This window comes from Lontra canadensis, unplaced genomic scaffold (genome assembly GCF_010015895.1).
Source record: "Lontra canadensis isolate GAN:19392208 unplaced genomic scaffold, GSC_riverotter_1.0 scaffold63, whole genome shotgun sequence".
Taxonomy (NCBI): domain Eukaryota; kingdom Metazoa; phylum Chordata; class Mammalia; order Carnivora; family Mustelidae; genus Lontra; species Lontra canadensis.
The window spans coordinates 9,834,739-9,854,530 of NW_022631057.1; the positions used below are offsets into that span (position 1 = coordinate 9,834,739).

At 51.1% G+C, this 19,792-nt stretch overlaps 1 protein-coding gene across 1 annotated transcript; it reads right to left on the minus strand.

Moving 5' to 3' along the window:
• Nucleotides 1-8,224: 8,224 nt before the first annotated feature.
• On the minus strand, nt 8,225-18,580 carry FMOD (fibromodulin). The gene is made up of 3 exons (XM_032878320.1): nt 18,383-18,580; nt 14,636-15,623; nt 8,225-10,025 (listed from the first exon to the last, which is right to left on the minus strand). Exons 2-3 carry the CDS (start codon nt 15,612-15,614, stop codon nt 9,874-9,876), a joined length of 1,131 nt encoding a protein of 376 aa, XP_032734211.1. The 5' UTR covers nt 15,615-15,623; nt 18,383-18,580; the 3' UTR covers nt 8,225-9,873.
• Nucleotides 18,581-19,792: the final 1,212 nt, after the last annotated feature.

Genomic DNA, 19,792 nt, shown 5'->3' on the forward strand with positions numbered 1-19,792 from the left:
ACCTACACAAACATACACACACACAGAGACTCCAAAGACTGAGCATGGGAGCAACAAGATGAAGGCTAGAGACAGGTGACCAGGGGTTGACTTCCTCTTCCACTTACTGACTGTGTGATCTTGAGCAGTTACTCACCCTCTCTGAACCTATTTCTTTTCATGAAAAATGCTAAGGATAATAGCGCCTGCCTTCTAGCATTACTATGACAAAATACCTAAAACGTGAATGCTTACTAATGATGCTGTCATTTCAGGTACTGAAACAAAGGAATGAGCATTCCCTGCCCACATTTAATTTTAGCCCTCCATTCTTGGTTTGGCTGCCATGGTGAACTCTCGATTTTAGGGACATTTAAGATTCCTTTCTATAAGGCTACTATCCAAAATCTATACAGAGTTTATCCAACTCAACACCAAAAAACAAATAGCCAATTAAGAAATGGGCAGAAGACGTGAATAGACACTTTTCCCAAGAGGACTTCAAGATGCCCGACAGACACACAAAACTATGCTCAGCATCACTCATCATCAGGGAAATACAAATCAAGACCATAAGGAGAACCCATCTTACACTAGTCAGAATGGCTAAAATTAACAACACAAGAAACAACAGGTGTTGATGAGGATGTGGAGAAAGGGGAATACTCATGCACCGTTGGTGGGAATGCAAAATGGTGCAGCCACTCTGGAGAATAGTTTGGAGGCTCCTCAAACAGTTAAAAATAGAATTACCCTTCGATCTTATTATTTACCCAAATAATTTAACCTTATTATTTATCCCATATTTACCCTTATTATTTACCCAAACATTATGACATTTGATCTTATTATTTATCCAAACAATAAAAAAATACAGACTTGAAGGGACACATGAACCCCAGTGTTTATAGCAGCATTCTCAACAGTAGCCAAACTATGGAGAGAGCCCAAATGTCCATTAACTGATGAATGACTAAAGAAGATGTGGTAGATATATACAATGGAATATTACTCAGCTGTCAAAAAATGAAATCTTGCCATTTACAACGACGTGGTTGGAGCTAGAGTGTATTCTGCTAAGCAAAATAAATCAGTAAGAGAAAGACTAATACCATATGACCTCACTCATATGCGGAATTTAAGAAAGAGAAGTGATGAACGTTAGGGAAAGGGGGGGACAAAGAGAGAGGGAGAAACAAGCCATAAGAGACTCTTAATGATAGAGAACAAATTGCAGGTTGCTGGAGGGAGGTGGGGATGGGGATTGGCTAGATGAGGGATGGACATTAGAGAGACCAATTATGTTGCGCACTGGGTATTGTATGTAAGTAATGAATCACTGAATACTACTCCTGAAACCAATATTACACTATATGTTAATAATCTAAAATTTTTTTAAAGATTTTATTTATTTATTTGACACAGAGAGAGAGATCACAAGTAGGCAGAGCAACAGGCAGAGAGAGAGGGGGGGAAGCAGACTCCCCGCTGAGCAGAGAGCCTGAGGCAATGTGGAGCTCCATTCCAGGACCCTGAGATCCTGACATGAGCGGAAGGCAGAGACTTAACCCTCTGAGCCACCCAGGTGCTCCTAATGACCTAAAATTAAAGAAAAAAAAAGAAAAAAAAAAAGAAAAGATTCCTATCCATAAGGCAATATAAGACATAGACTAAAACTTAGTATAGAGTCCTGCTTTTAGCTCATGGATTTTTACTAAAGGAGAGATGTCTTGGCAGGACAGAATTCCTTTTTTGCTCCAGGACTTTTCTTCAAATTCCTCTCTCAAAAGTTTTACAAAAAGCAGCATCTGAGGATTTATAATCCATGCCATTTGAATAGGATTTGACATTGTCCTTTTTTTATGGACTTGTGGGGTGCCCTATCTCATCTCCCGCATATGCCTACATTAACACCAAGATGATTGTTTTTCTCCAACCCCTTCTGCAGGCTTCACCTCCCCACAAATACTACACCCTGGTACACCGATTTTTATCAGGGAACAGAGACTGGAAATTCAGTGCTTAGGGATCCCTTTTGGCCATCCAGTTCTAAGCCCTGCTGGGCCCTATTGCTGTCTGAAGGGCCTTCGTGGATGTTGTGCATTGTTCAAAACAAAGGCAATGATGGAGGGGGGGTGCACCTCGGTGGTGCAGGGTGATGGGGGTGGGGAGGAGGGCAAGGAGTGCACAGCACTGAGGTACAGTTCAATGGGAAGTAGTAGACCCGGGTTTCAGTGTCGAGTCTATGCCATTAGAACTCAATCAATCAAAAGTGGTAGGTCTCAAATACCCTAGCTGTAAAATGGAGAGAATCGTACTTGCCTCCTTACTGGGTAGATATTTTAGGAAAAGAAATGAAGCCACACAGTTGAAAGTACTTTATAGAAAAGAAAAAAAAAAAAAGCTGTGTGGGGTGGGTGGGTGGGTAATAGGCTGATAGATCCATTTTATATCACTGTTTTCATCGGGCCCCAGAGAATATGATCCAACAGGTGTTACTAAAAAATTTGGAAACCAGCTCTGTGCTAACTCTTGTGGGTATGTGAAGGAATCATATGACATAACCTCTACTTTTAAAGAACTTGCCATCTAACCAGGTCGCTCCACTACCCCATGAAACATTGATGTGTGGTGCTGACTGTGGGCTTGCAAGGAAGTTTCCAGACCCGATCCTATGTGACACTACAAGGAAAGGATTGTCTGACGATGTGACAATGAAGCTGGCAGGTAGGGGTGCCCCACTGGGGCCAGCACAGCCGCTGGCCTCTTACTGTTGCCTTTTTGTCCTTGGCAGGGCACAGGGGCCTTACAGACCACCCTTACCGCTGCCTTACCAGTGTCCATGAGTCATGACCTCATGCCTTGGGACGGGCTTGCGGAGACAACTGTGCATTCACCGGGGTCTCCTCACCTGGGCTGATGCTGCCCTTCACCTGCAGTCATGGAGGTTCCTGTTCCTGACACTTCCTCACCCGTACCCTTCTGCCGCCGCTAGTTACAAATCCCATCACAGCTACTGTAATAGCAGCAGCTGCTCCAGGGGGGACCTGGGGTGGGACACTGGGGTGCTCTTGTCCCCATCCCTTCTGTGCTGGCCAAGACAGGCCACTTCCTTTCCCCCTTCCACCGGAGGAAGAAGGGTGCTAGGGTATCCCTTCTGATCTCTACATTTGCCCCAGGTAGACTAGAAAAATGCAAGGTGCTCGCCTTTCCCCCCAGCACAGACAGCTGTGCCCCCTTCGGGGACTACCCCCAGCCTTCTTGGTTGGGGAGGCTGGTCTGCAACGGGGTGAAGGACCCGTTCTGTTGCTCACGCTTGGCAGGAAGCTTCCAGCTTCAGCAGATTTTGGGATTGCCCCCCAAAAGTCTCATCCTAACTTCCGAGGAAGAATAGGTCCGTGTAATCGCTATCATCTTTGAAAATAAAAGCTGGGCTATCCTAATTAAAATAAAAATCAGTACCAAGTCTCCCCCATCAGACTGTCAAAATGACTCAGGTCTGAGGCAGTATTTGGCCTTGTGGGATGTGGGGAAATGGGTGCTGTCATGGACCATCGGTGAGAATGTACATCTGTACGCGCGCTTTGGAGAGCAGGCTGATGGCAAGTGGTGGGGGTAAACTGCTCAGACTTCACAGTCTGCCGTTCCCTCCTGGGCGTGCACACCAGTGGTTCTTAACAGGGTGGTGCTTTCGGCCCCCAGGGAATATTTGGCCACCCTGGAGACACTTTAGATTGCTTTGTTTTCTATTTATACCAACCCAGAAATATGTCCCCTTTCTTTTGCTCTGTTGTTTGGTTTGGTGCGTATGTGATGCCTACCTTGGACTGCTTTTGCGGTCATCAGGATGTCATCCCCAGCACCTGGTCTATGCTGCCTGGGTCTTAGTGTTTGCCTGGTCGTCCATCCCCAAGCCCCTGGAAACATCTGTCTGACATCCTGTAGGAAGCTCTTCTAGTCTGCCTTTGGGGAGTCCCCTTTAGATGAAATAATGGATTGAATAGAGTACCCCCAGATTATTCATTGTCTGTCCAGAACCTTAGAAAATGGTCTTATTTGGAAGCAAATAGGGATCAGGATGAGATCATTATGAATTAAATCCAATGACTAAGAGACAGAGACAGATACGGAGAAGGACATGTGAGGATGGAGGTAAGCAGAGGTCGGAGTGGTGCTGCCCTAACCCGAGGAAAAGGGGAGCCATAAGCCGGAAGTGTGAAGGAAGGATTCTTTCCCTAAAGCCGTCGGAGGAAGCATGGCCCTCGTGGCACCTTGATCCTGGCCTTCTGGACTCCCAAAATCCAAAAGAATGAACAAATTTTAAAAAATTGTTTCATGCTGGGGCACCTGGGTGACTCCACTGGTTAATCATCTGCCTTTGGCTCAAGTCATGATCTCAGGGTCCTGCTCCCTGCTCAGCAGGGAGCCTGCTTTTCCCTCTCCCTCTGTCCCCCTCCCCTCCATTCATGTTCTCACTCACTGTGCTCTCAAATACATACATACATACATACATACATACATACATACATACATAAAAGAAAATGTGATCATTGAGGCTAATGAGAAATGCCCAATGAGAAATACTTTTCATTTTTCCAAGGTGCTGGAGCGCTGTGAGCCTCCACGTGTGAGGACAGGCCAGGAGACCCCACCAGACACTTGCACTGGGCTAGTCACCAGGGCTTGCCCATTTGTCATAGTGCCACCTCCCTGTCTTCCTGGGTCACCTTTATTCCTGGTCTTCAAGCTGCTTGTGTCCCTGCCACCCTGACCACATAGAACCATATCTAGTTCTATTTTGGGACTCGGGTTTTGTGGCTCCTTTGGAATAGCTTTCCCTACCCCTTCCTATACTAACTGCCCTTGCTGGCCCTAGTATCTGACTCAGATCAGCTTCCGGAGCTGCCCACTAAGCCGGGCACACATCTGTTACCGTCCCAGCCTATCTTCACAGTCTTATGTCGCCAAGGGCCACGGCTCTGTATGACAAGGGGTGGAGACGTGGGGGACTACTGGAGTACAACGTTTACTGCTGCTGGGTTGCAAGAGGGTTCAACACTAACCCCACCTGCTTTCGGATGCTTTTGCTTAGGTAGATAGGTCTTCTTACCTCCTCTTGGGACTCTGACCCATTTCCTGTTATGATCTCTAAAACTGGGTCAAGTGTAATTCTGTTTTTTCTCCTCTAAGCGTAGTTGGCCACCCGGACACCCAGGTGGAGCTGCTCATTTCACTTTAGCATTGCAGTTCTTGTTGGAGCCCAGCACAACCAGGTAGCAGGCACTTGGTCCTTTTGTCCATTGCAGCCTTTCCAGGTCCCATGCGGCAGCCAGGGACCAGGTCCAGTCTCTCGTGGCAGTCCTTCTCAAACCACCTGTGGGCTCTGTCCCTAGCACGTTGTCTCGTTTCCGGGAAGGATCGCTGCTCTGGAAACTCACGCTGCCATGGGATTGATCATTGTGTTTGCTCTCGTTGGGCACAACATGGTGGCCTGGGGCACCCCAAGGACTCAGTCAGTGGTGGGAACCGTGTCTGCCAGCTTCCATTTGTCTGTTTGAGGCAGAGGACTTTCTGGGAGAGTCTGAGGTCTCCCCAGGATGCTGACTCTCCTGATGACACGGCTTCAAGAGTAGACCCTCCTCAGGACTGCTGGGAGACTGCTTGTGGAACGGATGGCTGACTACTGAAGAAAGGAGATCTTCCGTCCCACCCCCTACCCACTTTTCCCGCCCCAGGGGGAGACGGTGCCTGGAGCTGCTCCTACAGCTTTCCTGGCCACTCAACCCTAACCATTTCTTCCTCTTAAAACAAAACAAAGAGACATTTTGTTCATATACTTCATTTGGCACTTAAAGTCTCAAATAAATAAATAAAATCTTAAAAAAAAAACACCTACTTCAAATGTTCTCAAATTAATAGTCTTTTAAATGGCTAAGCAAAATACATTTAGTTACTACCAGCTTCGCCAAATTCCACAGCAAGGACCAGGAGATTTTGTATGCTAAATGCACTAACTACTGACCTTTGCTGGCTTGGGGTTTTGCACACGATAAACATTTCTTGAGTGATTGAGCTATGCTCATGGAGAGAAAAGACCATATGTATGTTCTTTTCTTGCCTTTCTTCTATGATTCATCTTTTGCCTCTCTTACCAGGGCTTAACTTAGAGGGGTCTGGGAACTTGGGTGAGAAAATACTATATTTTGATTTTTCACACAGCTAACTGAAATGTAACATTCCCGCCCATTACAAAGGTAACAAACCACTGCGGTATTGGTATTAATGGTCCCTGAGGTTTTATCACCAACTGAAATCACAGGTATTTTTATGTCATATTACAATTATTGGAAATAGTTCAAAATGTCATTTATGTTCATCAGTACTTCCAAATGAATTAGACCCATTGCTAGATCTTGCCATTTGTTGCATTAATAAACAAGCATATATACCAGATAAAAACCTGTATATTTTCTATTTTGATAACTGTATTCAATGCAACTGGGTTCCTTCAAAATCTTATGTATTCTATGCCTTTAAAAACATTTTGAGAAGAGCTCTGCAGTTTCACTAGCCTGCCAAAGGGGTCCACAGCACACAAAGGTCAAGATTCTTTGGTTACACAGTGCCTTCTGGTGCCTGGATTTTTTGTCGGTGTCCAGTGGGGCCGAGGACCAGCTGATCCGAGCAGTTGGGAGAGAGTGGAGTGGATTGAAGCCTTAAAAAGTTTCAGAAAAGGCTCTGATGGTGCAAAGTGAGATGCTGCCCACTAGTGGCTGGACATCAGAACTGCGAGATTGACTGTAAGGCACACTTTTACCGGGTTTAGTTAGGTGCTAATTCTAGGTACTTGGGTCGGAAATAAGAGAAACAGAGGCAGTGGGTGGTTTTACCCCTGCCCACATATCCCTGTCGATTGAAACCCTCTCCTTCCTTCTCTGCTCCAGCCATCTTCGCCATCATTCAGTGACTCGGAAGCTTCCCCTGTTTAAGGAGTTTATACCTGCGGTTACCTCTCCTGCACTGCCCCTCCCACCCACCTCTCCATCTAGATAACGGTGCTCTCCCTCCTTATCTGTTATCTGCCCCTGAACTGCCAGTCTAGGTCGGCCTCCTTGATCATCTGCATGCAAACCTGTAGCTCATGTCCTTCACAGCCCTCTCTCAGTTTGTGTCTGCCTGAGGATACTCGTGCACTGGTGGAGAGCACATTTCAGTCGGAAAATTCATGAAGGGACTGTGAATGCTAGCAGAATGGATTTCGGTACACCAGCAGTTAAGTCAGATGACCTTCGTCCACCAAGGCCCCTCAGTGTTCCTAGCAGAACTACTTACACCAGTGAGGTGGAAACGTCAGGCCCAGCACAGGGGACACAGGATGACGAAACTGACAGGCCAGAGGTCAGATCCTGGCCTCAATGCTTCCTTCCCTGAACAGCACCTGGAGTTGTGATTTCCTTCCCATCTTTGTAGCCCCTCCCGTTCCTGCCTAACTCTTGCTCCGAAGGACCAAGGTCGTTCACTCTGGCTGAAGATGGGGTTGTATGAGAAGCTGCCTTGGCACGGGATCTCACAGAATGTATTAGTGAACATATCCGGTAAGGAATATATTCAGCTCAATAAGTATCAGTTGTGGTGATCTCCCTTTTCGAAAATAGTGGACTGTCCCTAGCGCCAGGCTAGTGTGTCCCCCTAACTTCTGTAACATCTGCTAAGCACCTGGCACTTTGGGGCTTTCCAGAGAGCTTGGATGAAAGAGAGAGGCTTCGGCTTTTCCTCTTCCAAGCCTAACTAGTTAGGTTACATCGCCTTGGACGACCCTCAGTTCTGCACAGTGACCAGTAGAGGGCAGGATCAGTTAAGACAACAATACTCAGGACCCGCCAGCCCCAGAATTCCTGGCTTGAGGAGGGAGCAGGGAGGATCGCGGAGGAAGAAAAATGTTAACAATGAATGAAAAAAAAACAAAACAAAACACAAAAACCCAGTTGTTCCTTATCTCCTGGGGGACCAAATGGAAGGAAATGTGCAGCTAGCGGGATGGAAGTTAGACTACAGGAAGAACTTTAGGAACACAAAGTTTGCTACCTTAAACTTTTAGACAGGTGACTTTTTTTTTTTTTAACCCCCTAGCTACCACTGCGCAAGCACAAAAGTTGAGAAAAGGGGCTCTTCAGTCTGAGACCTATGGGACCCACTAGGTTCCCTTAAAGTAACCCTTCCGTGTTTGAGACTCTGATCTTGCAGATGCAATCATAAAATAACTTTATTGGTCAGGTTAGCCGCCACTCATGCTCTTCCTGTAATAAGGATCCTTTATAGAGGCATGATGGCGTTCACATGCAGACGCTTTCTGAAGAGCCTGGGGCAGGGACAGCCTTGCCCCCCCACATCAGAGCTCCTTTGTTGAAATGAGCTGGTTTGGCTTTTGTGGATTTTTGAGTCTGGAGCCAAGAACATAGTCCAGAGATCCTCCCCTCCACTTCTCAGGGAAGCTGCTTCAAAGCATACACAGTTATCAGGAATCTGATGGCATCTGGGCAAGGGTCCAGGCTATGGCTAGCTGTCCTCAGGGAGTCCCTGTCCCTGACTGCCCAGTTGGCTCTATCCCAGTGGTACCCGAAGAAGCGGGATGCTTACGCCCCAGGCAACATTACCTTTCAGGCATGGGAAGAAGGAATTGCTTTCCAGCCAAGCTATAAAGCAAAAGCCATCTTCAGTAATGAGGATGTAGCTCAGAGATGTGAGAGCAGAGGGTGTCATCCTCCGCACGGGCCAGATCTGGCTGCCTGGCCCAGGCTTCCCAGACCCAACAATCATCTCCAGCCAGAGTTCTCACTATGAACTGTGGCCTCAGGACAAATCAATGAACACAGCTGGACCACAGCGCTCTCCTTTGGGCTAGCCGGGCACGTGCAGGGCTGGCTGGAGTCTGTTTTTCTCCCATCAGGATGTAGACCTTTCAGCCTGGATAAGAGAAGAGGACACGCTACCTTTCTCATGCTTCGGGAACCACGTGCCTCAGAGGATAAGGACCCGAGTAAGGAGCGGCTGGGAACAAGCAGAGGGTGTGGGGCAAGGTGGACCTTGGGGGGCTGCTTCCTCAATTCAGCTGAATAGGGACGTTTGGCCCTGTTAGGGATGCTGATGTAAGCAAGGTCTGGCCTTTCCTTTCCCAGCTGCTAAAATATAGCCCCTCCGTGTATCAAAGCCTCAGGCTGGGTGTCTCCTCCCATACCAGTCCCTGAATATTGTGATCAAGCTGGTGCCCTCCAGGCTGGTGGCTTTCAAGGAGTGAGCTTTGGGAGGTGTAGAGGTGACTCCTGATTTCCCTCCCCCCAGACACTAGTGTGACTTCTCTGCAAGGGCACAGGGCTGAGGGCCACGCGCTTGGGACTCTCATGCTTCTGCCTAAGGCACAGAAGGGGTGTGTGGGGGGCGAGGCTGAGTGGATGAGGAGGGTGAAGGAGGAGGCAGCTGGGCAAGAGGTATATTCCGAGGAGCACTAAGAAGCAGCCCAGAGAAATTGCACCCCCGCCCCCCGCCTGGCCAGGTATCGCGGGGAAAGCACGTTCCACGCGGTTGCCCAAGCGACTTGTACAGTTCATGACGCCAGATTGTTGGGAAGAACTGTCTGGGGTTGGGACTTCCAGGGATGACTTCCTCTGCTACCACGTCTATCCTGGAAAGAGAGCTGCAGCCACGTCCCTCAGGAAAAGGCTGCCTGTCCCCTGACCCCGCCTGACCCCGCCTACAGGGAAGAAGACTAGAGGGAGCCCATGGAGTTCTGTCACTTGGTCTGTCCCAGACCTTCCAGCAAAAGCCAAACCAAACCATCAAGCCAAATGCAGTGGGGCGTGGGGGGCCCCCTGGCCCCGTGCCCCGTGCAAGGGCCCCTCAGATCTCGATGAGGCTGGCAAGGCGCAGGCAGAGGGGCGCGTCCACCGGCATCGCGCTGCGCTTGATCTCGTTCCCGTCCAGGCGAAGCACCTGCAGCTTGGAGAAGTTCATGACGTCCACCACGGTGCAGAAGCTGCTGATGGAGAACTCTGTGGGGACAGGAGGGGCGGGGTGGGTGGGAGAAGCGCGGATCAGGGCCCAGAATCCACAGGGAGGCGGCTCAGCCACTGCGAAGCGGCTTGAGCACTTCGGAGGGCAGGAGTGAGACTTGGCTGGGTGGGGCGGCGGCCTCGGGATCGGAGTCATACCGACTGGCACCGCTAGGGGGCAGCACCAGGGCGGGAGTGGGGTCTCCGCCCGCGTCTGCGGATCAGCTTCCTCACCGCCCCTGCTCCCCCGGTACTGTGCAGACCCTGGAACGTCCTTGAGTGTCCATCCCGTCAGGACCTGATCTTTCCCCACGTGCGCGGCAGCAGGGGGAAGCAGAAGGTAGTCAAAGAGCCTTAGCAGCTTTGAAGGACTTTGCTGAATGGCTCTGGGAAGGAAGACTGGGGAAATGGATGGACCTAAATCCGGAATATTTCCTGACACTTCGCAGATAGAAGGGGCAGGAAATTAAAGAGAGAAAGCCTGGGTAGGGAGACAAGTGTCCTCGCGTGCAGGAGATTTGAGGGGACGCATGTCTCCATTCCCAGTACCGCCAAAGGACTGAGCAAGGCCCTGAGGTTCAAGTAGGTGGAAATTCATAGACAAATGAGGCCATCGTGGACCTCAAAAGTCAAGTAAGTAATTCCCTTGCCTCCTATGTTTAATATGGTATGGCTCACTCTCCTTTTTATTTTAAATCTCAAAAGAAGTCCCCTTTTTTAAAGACCCCCCCAAACCCACATAATCTTAATAGATATAATAGTTCTGTTTGGGTTTAACATAAACCCTTCCCTTTTCCCTCTAATTGGCCTCTTGGACATATTGGCCAAATCTGTCCCAAGTCTCCTGGGTTAGGAACTTGAAGGGAAAGCACCAAGAGCTCAGCTACGGTGCCAGCAGGGACGGCACATATCACCAGGAAAAGCTAGCTTCCATGCCGAGCCTGAGGGCCTCTGGAAGCCGGCTCCTGCCAGAGGGGCTCCTGGTGAAGCTTAGTATCTGGGTGGGTGGGCTACATCTCGAGCACAGTTTCTAACATGGGGCAGCCCCAGAGCTTGCCTTTGCTTCCACCAGAGGCATTCCTCTGCTTCTTGCCAGGGTGGCCGGGAGGCATGGGAGGAGCGGGAGGAGCGGGATGGGGATGGCCTCCTGGAGGATGCGGTCATGGCATGAAAGGGACGGCAGTGTGGGGAGCTTAAATAGGCTCGTTAGCAAGTAAAGTGCTTTTCAATGAGCACTAACAATTGTCTTCAGTCTCTCTAAGGAACTGACCAAGAGGGGGCACCTGGGTGGCTCAGTGGGTTAAAGCCTCTGCCTTCAGCTCAGGTTATGATCCCAGGGTCCTGGGATCAAGTCCTGCGTCGGGCTCTCTACTCAGCAGGGGGCCTGCTTCCTCTCTCTCTCTGCCTGCCTCTCTGCCTACTTGTGACGTCTGTCTGTCAAATAAATAAATCTTTAAAAAAAAAAAAGAAGACCTCTCCAAGAGGAGATGTGGGGAGACTGCAGCCCATGCACTTGCATTGCAAACGTAAGACAGACAATCCAGCCCCGAAGAATAATGCGACACTGGACTGGGAAGAGGGAAGGAGATGGGAAATGCCTGTCTGCGGGCAGCGTTCAGTGGTGGGGTTGGGAGGAGGGTGGGGTGGGGGGGGCGATAGGGAGGGGAATGGGTAGGGATGGGAGGGGTGTGGGGAAGATGGAGATCCTTTGGATACTTTCTGATCTCAGGGCATAGATTAAGTTGCCTCTGAGTGGGGAGGTTGGGCGCATAGCTTAAGCCAGAGGCTGCGCCTGTGGTAGCCACCGAGGAGGGTGGGGGGCGGGAGGGCTGAGGAGAAGTCAGCTGGGTCGGCTTATAGCTCATTTCCTACTCCGGACAGCTCTAGATGGATTCCCTACCCCCTCCTTGGGCCCTCAGGCCATCTGCTAAATCCTGGATCCTTGTGCATATATACAAATATGGGGGGGTACTTAGGGGCTGCTAGACACACCCCGTGTATCGATTCCATCCACACAGCGGCGCACTGCGCCCGTTTGCCCTCCCCACGCTCATGAAGAGGACAGGGCTTCTGCTTGGAGACTCTGGAGGACATTTTCCAGCCCAGATTAAATACTGACATAAGTCTTTCCAAATTCCTCCTGGGGTACCCACCCTGCTCCCTTGGATCCCACAGCTACTGAATAACATTCCGAGCTCTGTTCCCTTGCTATTGCCAAGCTGGAAAATCTGAGGGAGATGCTAATGGAAGAGGCAAGGGGGAGGCAGGGGACTGGCTTGATTCCCCTGCAAACCCTTTAGTTCCTGCCCTCTGTTTAGCTCCTCCCACAGAGGACTGCTTAAGTCCCACCCCCCCCCCCCCCCCCCCCCACTGGCTGTGGGAGGACATCTCAAGAGAGCGGGCTGAGCTTGGGGCACCGTCCTTCCTGCTGGTGGTCTGAATCAGAGAGAGATTCCTCATGGTCTCAGACAGAGAAGCCTGGTGCCAGGTCCTTGGATGTTGAAGGCCAGCCTTCAGGGTTTTACCTACGTAGCCTGGGTGGCCTGGAGAGATGGCTGCTCCTTCTCAGTGTCCCCATCTTCACAATGCAAGAAGTCAAACAAAACAGGACTATGCCTGTCAACTCCCAAGCGGCAAGGAGAGGAGAAGCTAGTCCTGGTTATTGAGTCTGGCTCCTCAGTTAGGTACCAGTCCCTGGGCCAAGCACCTTCCATGTTTTGATTTGCTAATTTAAGACAAATTAAGTCCAGGAAGTGGTGTTATTTTGCCTCAAAATCAGACTGGCAGAGAGACTAAATGATAACTAGATCAGGGGATCTGGCTTCAATGACACAAGAAGGGATTTGGGGGAGACACTGAACGTTTTTAGGTTGTTTGACTTCATAGAGAACTTTCTTGCAAGACCTTGGGACACTTAACTTAAATGGTTTTATGTTCCACAGAGCTTTGCGAAGGGGCGGGCCCCCCTGCATCTGAGTGGCAGATGAGCTCTTTGTGGAGGCAGGCGCTGACAGGGTGCCCTGACTGAGCCTTTCCCGCCCCACCTTTCTCTGACTGTGTATCATCGGGCAATAACTAATGGGTTCTCTCCCATGACAGCTGCTCTTTGCTGGCACATCTTTGGGGTCAAACACAGCACATAATGTGACCTTTCTGATGTGACAGTCCTCCCGGATTCAGAGTAGGGTGACAGGTGACTGCTGGGTGGGATGATGGACAGCCACAAGTAAATGTCAAACCCTTTCCAGCATGCGACATCTCAGAGACATCCCAAAGCACTGGCCCACTTGGGAATAAGACCTGCCCCTCCCCACCAAAAAAGAGAGACTTTACATATAAAACTGTCTGGGTGCCCATGACGGTGTCTCGCACTTCCAACAGAGGACCAGACACCTCCGTACCTCGCCCGCCCCGCTGTCAACCTCTGGGACAGCTGAATGGGCTGTTCAGCCTGTTTCTGTCTTGCTGAATGATTGATCTGTTCCCTGAGCACCAGGAGAGAGAGGGGGGGTGGGAGGGGATGAAGGCTCAGTCCTCATCAGTGTTTTGATGGAGCCCTTTGCTCACAGCAGGCTCCGCTTCAAAGCCCTTTGCCCAGGGGTCCGTAGTGAGTCCTTTCCCAGGGAAAGGGGGACTTGGCCGGCTGAGGAAGGCTCAGTACCTTCCAGCTGGACTCCAACATCAGAGACCCTGGGGTAATGTAAGCACATTCTGAACACAAGATCCTGACACAGAGCTGAAAAGCAACTAGATCATTCTACCCAAAATGAGTATTTCAGTCCTAAGAGGCAGAGGAAGCACTTTTGATTTCTTCAAGCATTCTGGAAGATGGGAGGCCTGTGTCTTTGCCCACTGCCCCAGGGCTTTGTGGTGATAGAACCCCTGGCACCCTAGGGGGACCTCTGCCCCACCACCAGTCAAGAATGGACCAGAATAAGTGCCTCATTCGGCTCAGAGAGGCTGCACATTCTTATCCAACAGCTGCTATGTTTAAAAAACAAATAAACAGCCAAACACACGGCTGGCTGGAGAGGCAGGGATAGAGCGTGTGGAAACAGAGCTCCTCCTCTTCTGGGTCAGTGAATGAAAAGGAAAGCCACAGTTTCTTAACAGCCCACCTTCCTCCCAAGATGGACCTGGAAGTTCAGCTTAAATCTCCCTCTCTAGGAACTGTTCTCATCTCTCCTTGCTACTCAACACCCGAACCCCTCCTCTCAGACACACAGAGTTCCTGGCTGTTTCCTGCAGGTGACCCATTAAATGATCAGTTCCTCTGTGACATTCCCATTTCCCAGAATGGCCTTGTCCCTTGCCTCCAGCCCGCGCTCACTTAGCTCTCAAGACTTAGAACGAAGCTTACCTCTTCTGGGAAATCTTCTTCCAAGCCAAACCCCCCCACCCCCCAGAATTTTCCCAGCATTGCTGTTTGGTCTAGGGGCGTGCCATGTTGGACCTCTTGGACAGGGGTGGAGCGTGGATTGCTGGTGGCTTCCTTTGTGTTCTCTGGCCCCCCTACTTCTGTGTCTTTCGCACTGTTGCTAGCACTCACAATGGGGTTTTTTTGAATGAAACAGACAGACACTCCCCACTCCCCTCTGTCAGGCTCTCACCATTGATTCTATTGCCTTGGAGGTAGAGATTCTCCAGGTTGGTGTTGACCGGGGGGATCTTCTGCAGCTGGTTGTAGGAGAGGTCAAGCTCAAGGAGGCTGCTGGAGTTGAAGGTGTTGGAGGCCAGGCCGTTGTTGGTGAGACTGTTGTGGGACAGACGCACGTACAGCAGCTTGGGGGACCCCCGGAAGTAGCTGTCGGGGACGGAGTAGACGTTGTTGTGCTCCAGGTAGAGCTGCTCGAGGGCTATGGGCAGCCCGTCAGGCACCTTCCGCAGGTGGTTGTAACTCAGGTCCAGCAAGATCAGGGACCGGAGGCCCCTCATCGCGCTGCCCACTTCCTGGATCTCGTTGTGCTGGAGATACAAGGCCGTGAGGTTCTCCAGACCCTCCAGAGCATTGTTGGGGACCCTCGAGATCTGGTTGTGGTCGAGGTGGAGCTCCCGCAGCGATCGAGGCAGTGGGCCGGGCATCCGGGTGAGGTTGTTGTGGTCCAGGTAGAGCCTCTCCAGGTGCCTCAGCTTGGAGAAGACCTTCCTGCCCACCTTATCGCTGGTGATCTGGTTGCCATGGAGAGCAATCCAGAGCAGCCCAGTGGCGTTGTCGAAGACGCCCTCCTGCATGGACGAGATCTGGTTGTTCTGGAAGTAGACGTACTTCATGCGGGAAGGGACGAAGGGCAGATACTTGAGGTTGCGGTTGTCACAGTACATGGCCGTGGGGAAGTTGGGGGGGCAGTCGCACTCCTGGGGGCAGTCACGGGCCTCTGGAGGGGGCGGAGAGCCATAGGCATAGGCTGGGCCTTCCTCTACCCCATAGGGATAGGGCTCATAGGGCTCGTACGGGTAGGGTTCATAGGGGTCGTAGTAGGTGGACTGCTGGCTGCGGAGGTAGTGGAACCACCAGTGGGGGTCTTCGTCGTACTGGGCCTGGGAGAGGGAGCAGAGCCCGGCCAGCAGCAGGAGGGAGGCCCACTGCATTTTGTCTCTCTGCAAGAGGGGGGAGAGAGCAGAGCAGGCAAGCATGAGTGAGACAGCAGGGAGGCAGGGCAGCAGGGAGGCGAGCCTTGGGCTGTGAGCAATCCCATCTAACTTCTGCAGCAGGCTCCTGGGACAGGGAGCCCTGCCCTCACTTCCCGCACACCTTGCCCTCCTAGTGCCGGCTCGGAGCACATGGTCCAGGTGGCCCGTGACTCCCTCAGGGAGCTGGGTACATCTTGCCCTGCTCACAGAGTCACAGAAGCAGAGCCTTTGAGATTAAAAGGAACTTGAACGGGGTGTACTGCATTTTTTTTCAAGGGGCAGGTCCTTAAGAGCCTCTAGCAACATGAAGGTTCTGTTGGGGGAGCTGGGAAGCCCCAGCGCTCATCTTTGGTGGGGGGCAGTGGTGGTGGTGCGTGCTCTTCAGACTTGAATTCCCATTCAGTTTGGACTCCCTGGGAATCTAAGATTTTCCAAGAGTCCAAAGAATAAGCCCTCTAGTCCTTTCCCTATCTCTGGGAAACCTCCAGAAGCATCTTGAGATCTCAAATGGGAAGATCTGAACTACTCCTGGAAGATCTTTTGGTCTCTTGGGCAGGCTGGGGGTTTCTGGTTTCTAGGCTTTGGGGAGGGGTGTGGTCCGCCTGGAGTCACCGCAAGTCTTGGGCTACCTTCCAGAGTGTCAGTGTGGGTAGCAGTCTGCTGGGGGAGAGCACTCTCTGGTTGGCAGTCTGTGGCTATACGTGCCACTTGGAGGGCCCAGGGTCTTCATGTAACAGCGACAGTACCCCCCACCGGAATGGGGACATTGGCACCAGGTGTGGCGTTGTCTTCTAGAGTGGGTACTGAGTTTGGGGAGCCTGAGTCAGTGCACTTGATTTCCGTGGTATCTAGTAAATTGTTAGCCTCCCTCCTGCTCCCCCATGGACATTATGTTAGAGTCACGCGGACCCCAAAGAAATGAATGAAGAACACTGAAAAATGGAATAGGAATTGAAGACACTTGAGTATAGCCAAGAGAACGTGCTTTGGAATGGGAGTCTGGCATCCCCCCTCCCATCCTGGGCTACCTGTGATGACATATGGATCACCAGCCTCCATGACCAGCCCTCTCGCCCCCCAGTGCCTGGCAACCTGTCACCTTGAGCTGCTATGCTAGTGAGATAAGAACAGGGCAGGCATGGAGAGAAATGCGGGTTTGGTGCCCACATTTGGGAGGAAAGCCAAAGGTATGGAAGATGAGGAACCCTAATGGTCAACCTACTCTGAATACCTATAGCCAAGGCACTGGATAGCCCTTGGGAGCAATGGGAACCTTCCAGAGGTGTGAGTGTCACCCTTGGACAGAGGAACCTGAGAGCCTTTCCTGGTCATGGAAGGGTCACATATATCCCTCACCTTGCTGTTGGGACTCCTGGGGTGGGCCACTGGAGACAGAGGAAAGAAAGGAATCTAAAAGTCAACATCAAATCCAATGATGGGAAAGACCCTGACTGTGACACTCAAACTAGTCACCTCTGCCACCCTGCCTCCCAGGCCGCAGACCTCTCTGTTTCCTGAAAGTAAGTCCCGTCGGCCTCCTTCATTCCATTAGCCTCTGGGCTGCAGGGCAGAGGCACCTGGCTCGTCCTCAAGCAGCCTCAGGCCTCAGACAAAGAGCCCACAGTGTTTCTGAGAAGCCAACCCAACTGCCCACTGCCTGGGCACGCTGGCTGGGCCCTGGCTCCGGCCAGGAGAGAAGACGGATGGAGCGGCCCACTGCCAACAGTGCATTTTTCCATGCACAGCCCTGGACTGCTGCAGGACCAAGGTGGCTGTCTGGAGGCTGGCACAGTGAGCCTCTGTCTCCATTTCTCCTTCCAGACCTGGCATCTTGTTAGACGAGAGCCACCTTCCTCTTCAAGACCCAGCTTTCCGGGGGCCGTGCCTCCTGCCCGCTTTGGCCTCTCCTCAGGAGCCATGACGGCCGAGAGGGCTGTGTGGGGGGCTTGCTTCTCTCTTCTGCTCCATCAGCAGTGTGGGCCCGCAGTCATCTGCTCTGAAACCCCCCCCCCCCCCACCCTAATGGCAGAGACCTTCCTGTGCTCAGAGTTTTGTGAGGTGGAAAGTTTCCGGGATTGGTGCTCCCTGAGCTGTGGGGAGCTGACTCAGGAGCTAATGCTGTCCTCTCCCTTCTCCACTCTGGAGAACGATCCTTCCCTCCTATCAGGGTTGAAGAGGTCAGACCGGAAGTCATCCCTTGCTGGATTAGACCCTCCTTCATGGCTCCCTGAACATGGTTGAGTCTCAGCATTTCTCTTTATTCTTTTCCTTCACCCCAGCAAAACACACACACACACACACACACACACACACACACTCACTCTCTCTCTCTCTCTCTCTCTCTCACTCTCACCCCCCACATCCTTCCCTTGTAATAGCACTCAGGTACCATCATCTGCCCACAGGTCAGACGGCAGGGCTGGGCTGGTGGGATTATGAGTACCAGTGGGACAGAGCTGGCTTCTCTAGATACCTGGTCTTCCCCTTTTTCATGCCTGAGGAGGGGAGCCCCTTTCCCCAACAACCCGAAAGGAACCATAGGACAGAGGTAACACATTCCTTCTACTCCCCTTTGCACCTCTCCAGCATCCTGGGGTCATGGTCCGGATGGGAGAAAGAGGAACGGCTCCTCCCTCTGAGCCTTTCTCCCTAAGCCCCGGCCCTTCCCTTTCCGCCCGTTATGGAACTACAAGGGACAAAAACTGAAGTAAAATGACTAAACTTACCACCAGTTGAACCTTTCAGAGAGTGACCACGTCCCTCTGTCTGGCCTCCTTGGGTTGGAGAACGTGTGAGAGAGAGAGAGACAGAGTGTCTACTGAGAGTGTGCGGGTTTGTGCCAGGCCAGGGTCCCGCCCCCAAATTCCTAATCAAATATTGTGAAGAGAGGGACTGAGGAGGCCGGATCCTGGCTTTTTTGGCTCTGCTGCGGGGGCGGAGCTCACACTCAACCAAGCAAAATCCTTCCGTCCGCCTGACGTTAGAAAAACCACCTTCTTTTCACTCACTTATCTTCCCTAAAGCATTGGCAGCTCCGGGTCTCTTTCTGCTGAGTGAGTTAGTGGCGCCCTGGAAGGTATTTGTAGAGTCTCTTACCAAGTGTCTGGCTTTCTCATTAAACCCACAAGGGCAGATGCAGGGCTCGGGAGGGCCAGGATTGGGGAAGAGGCCATCTTAACTGTTTCAGCAACGCATGTGTCGCCCCAGAGGGCCAAGACCACCCGGCCTCCTCGCCTCCCTTCTGTGCAGGTGGTTAGACTAGTGCACGAGCAGGCACGACACAGGACAGCCGGCTCGGGCTCCAGTTCTATCCCTTACCTGTGTAGACTTACCTGGGCTGCAGGGTTTCTCTCCTCCTTTGAAATTAATGGAAAAGAAGGGGAGCTCACCTTCATGGATCACTTACCGCGCGCCGGCATCACACAATTTCATTGAATCCCCTGGCAACCATTCAACTTTCAGTCTCCATGAACTTGACTGCTCTGGAAAACTCCCATAAACAGAATGGTACAGCACTTGTCTTTCTGTGACTGGCCTATTTCGCTTAGCATCATGTTCTTAAAATTCATCCGTTCTAGTATGCGGCAGAATCCCCTTCCTACAACATTCTCTTATATGTGTAGACCACATTTTGTTTATCTGTTCATCCGCTGATGGACATTTGGGTTGCCTTAGCCTCTTGGCTCTCGTAAATAACACCCCTATGAACGTGAGTGTACAAATACCTTTTGGAGCCCCTGCTTTTAATTAATTTGGATATACGCTCAGAAATGGAATTGTTGGAACATACGGGAATTCTATTTTTAATTTTTTAAAAAAGATTTTATTTGTTTATTTATTTGTTAGTGAGAGAGAGAGAGAGAGCGCGAGAGAGTGAGCGCACACAAGGGGGCAGAGTGGTAGGCAGAGGCAGAGAGAGAAGCAGGCTCCCTGCCAAGCAAGGAGCCCAATGCGGGACTCGATCCCAGGACCCTGGGATCATGACATGAGCTGAAGACAGTGGCTTAACTGACTGAGCCACCCAGGTGCCCCTATTTTTAATTTTTTAAACCACCATTCTATTTCCCATAGTAGATGGGGACACCAATGGGGCACAAAGCATCAAGTTTGAAACACTCCTTGTTTTTTAAGAAATA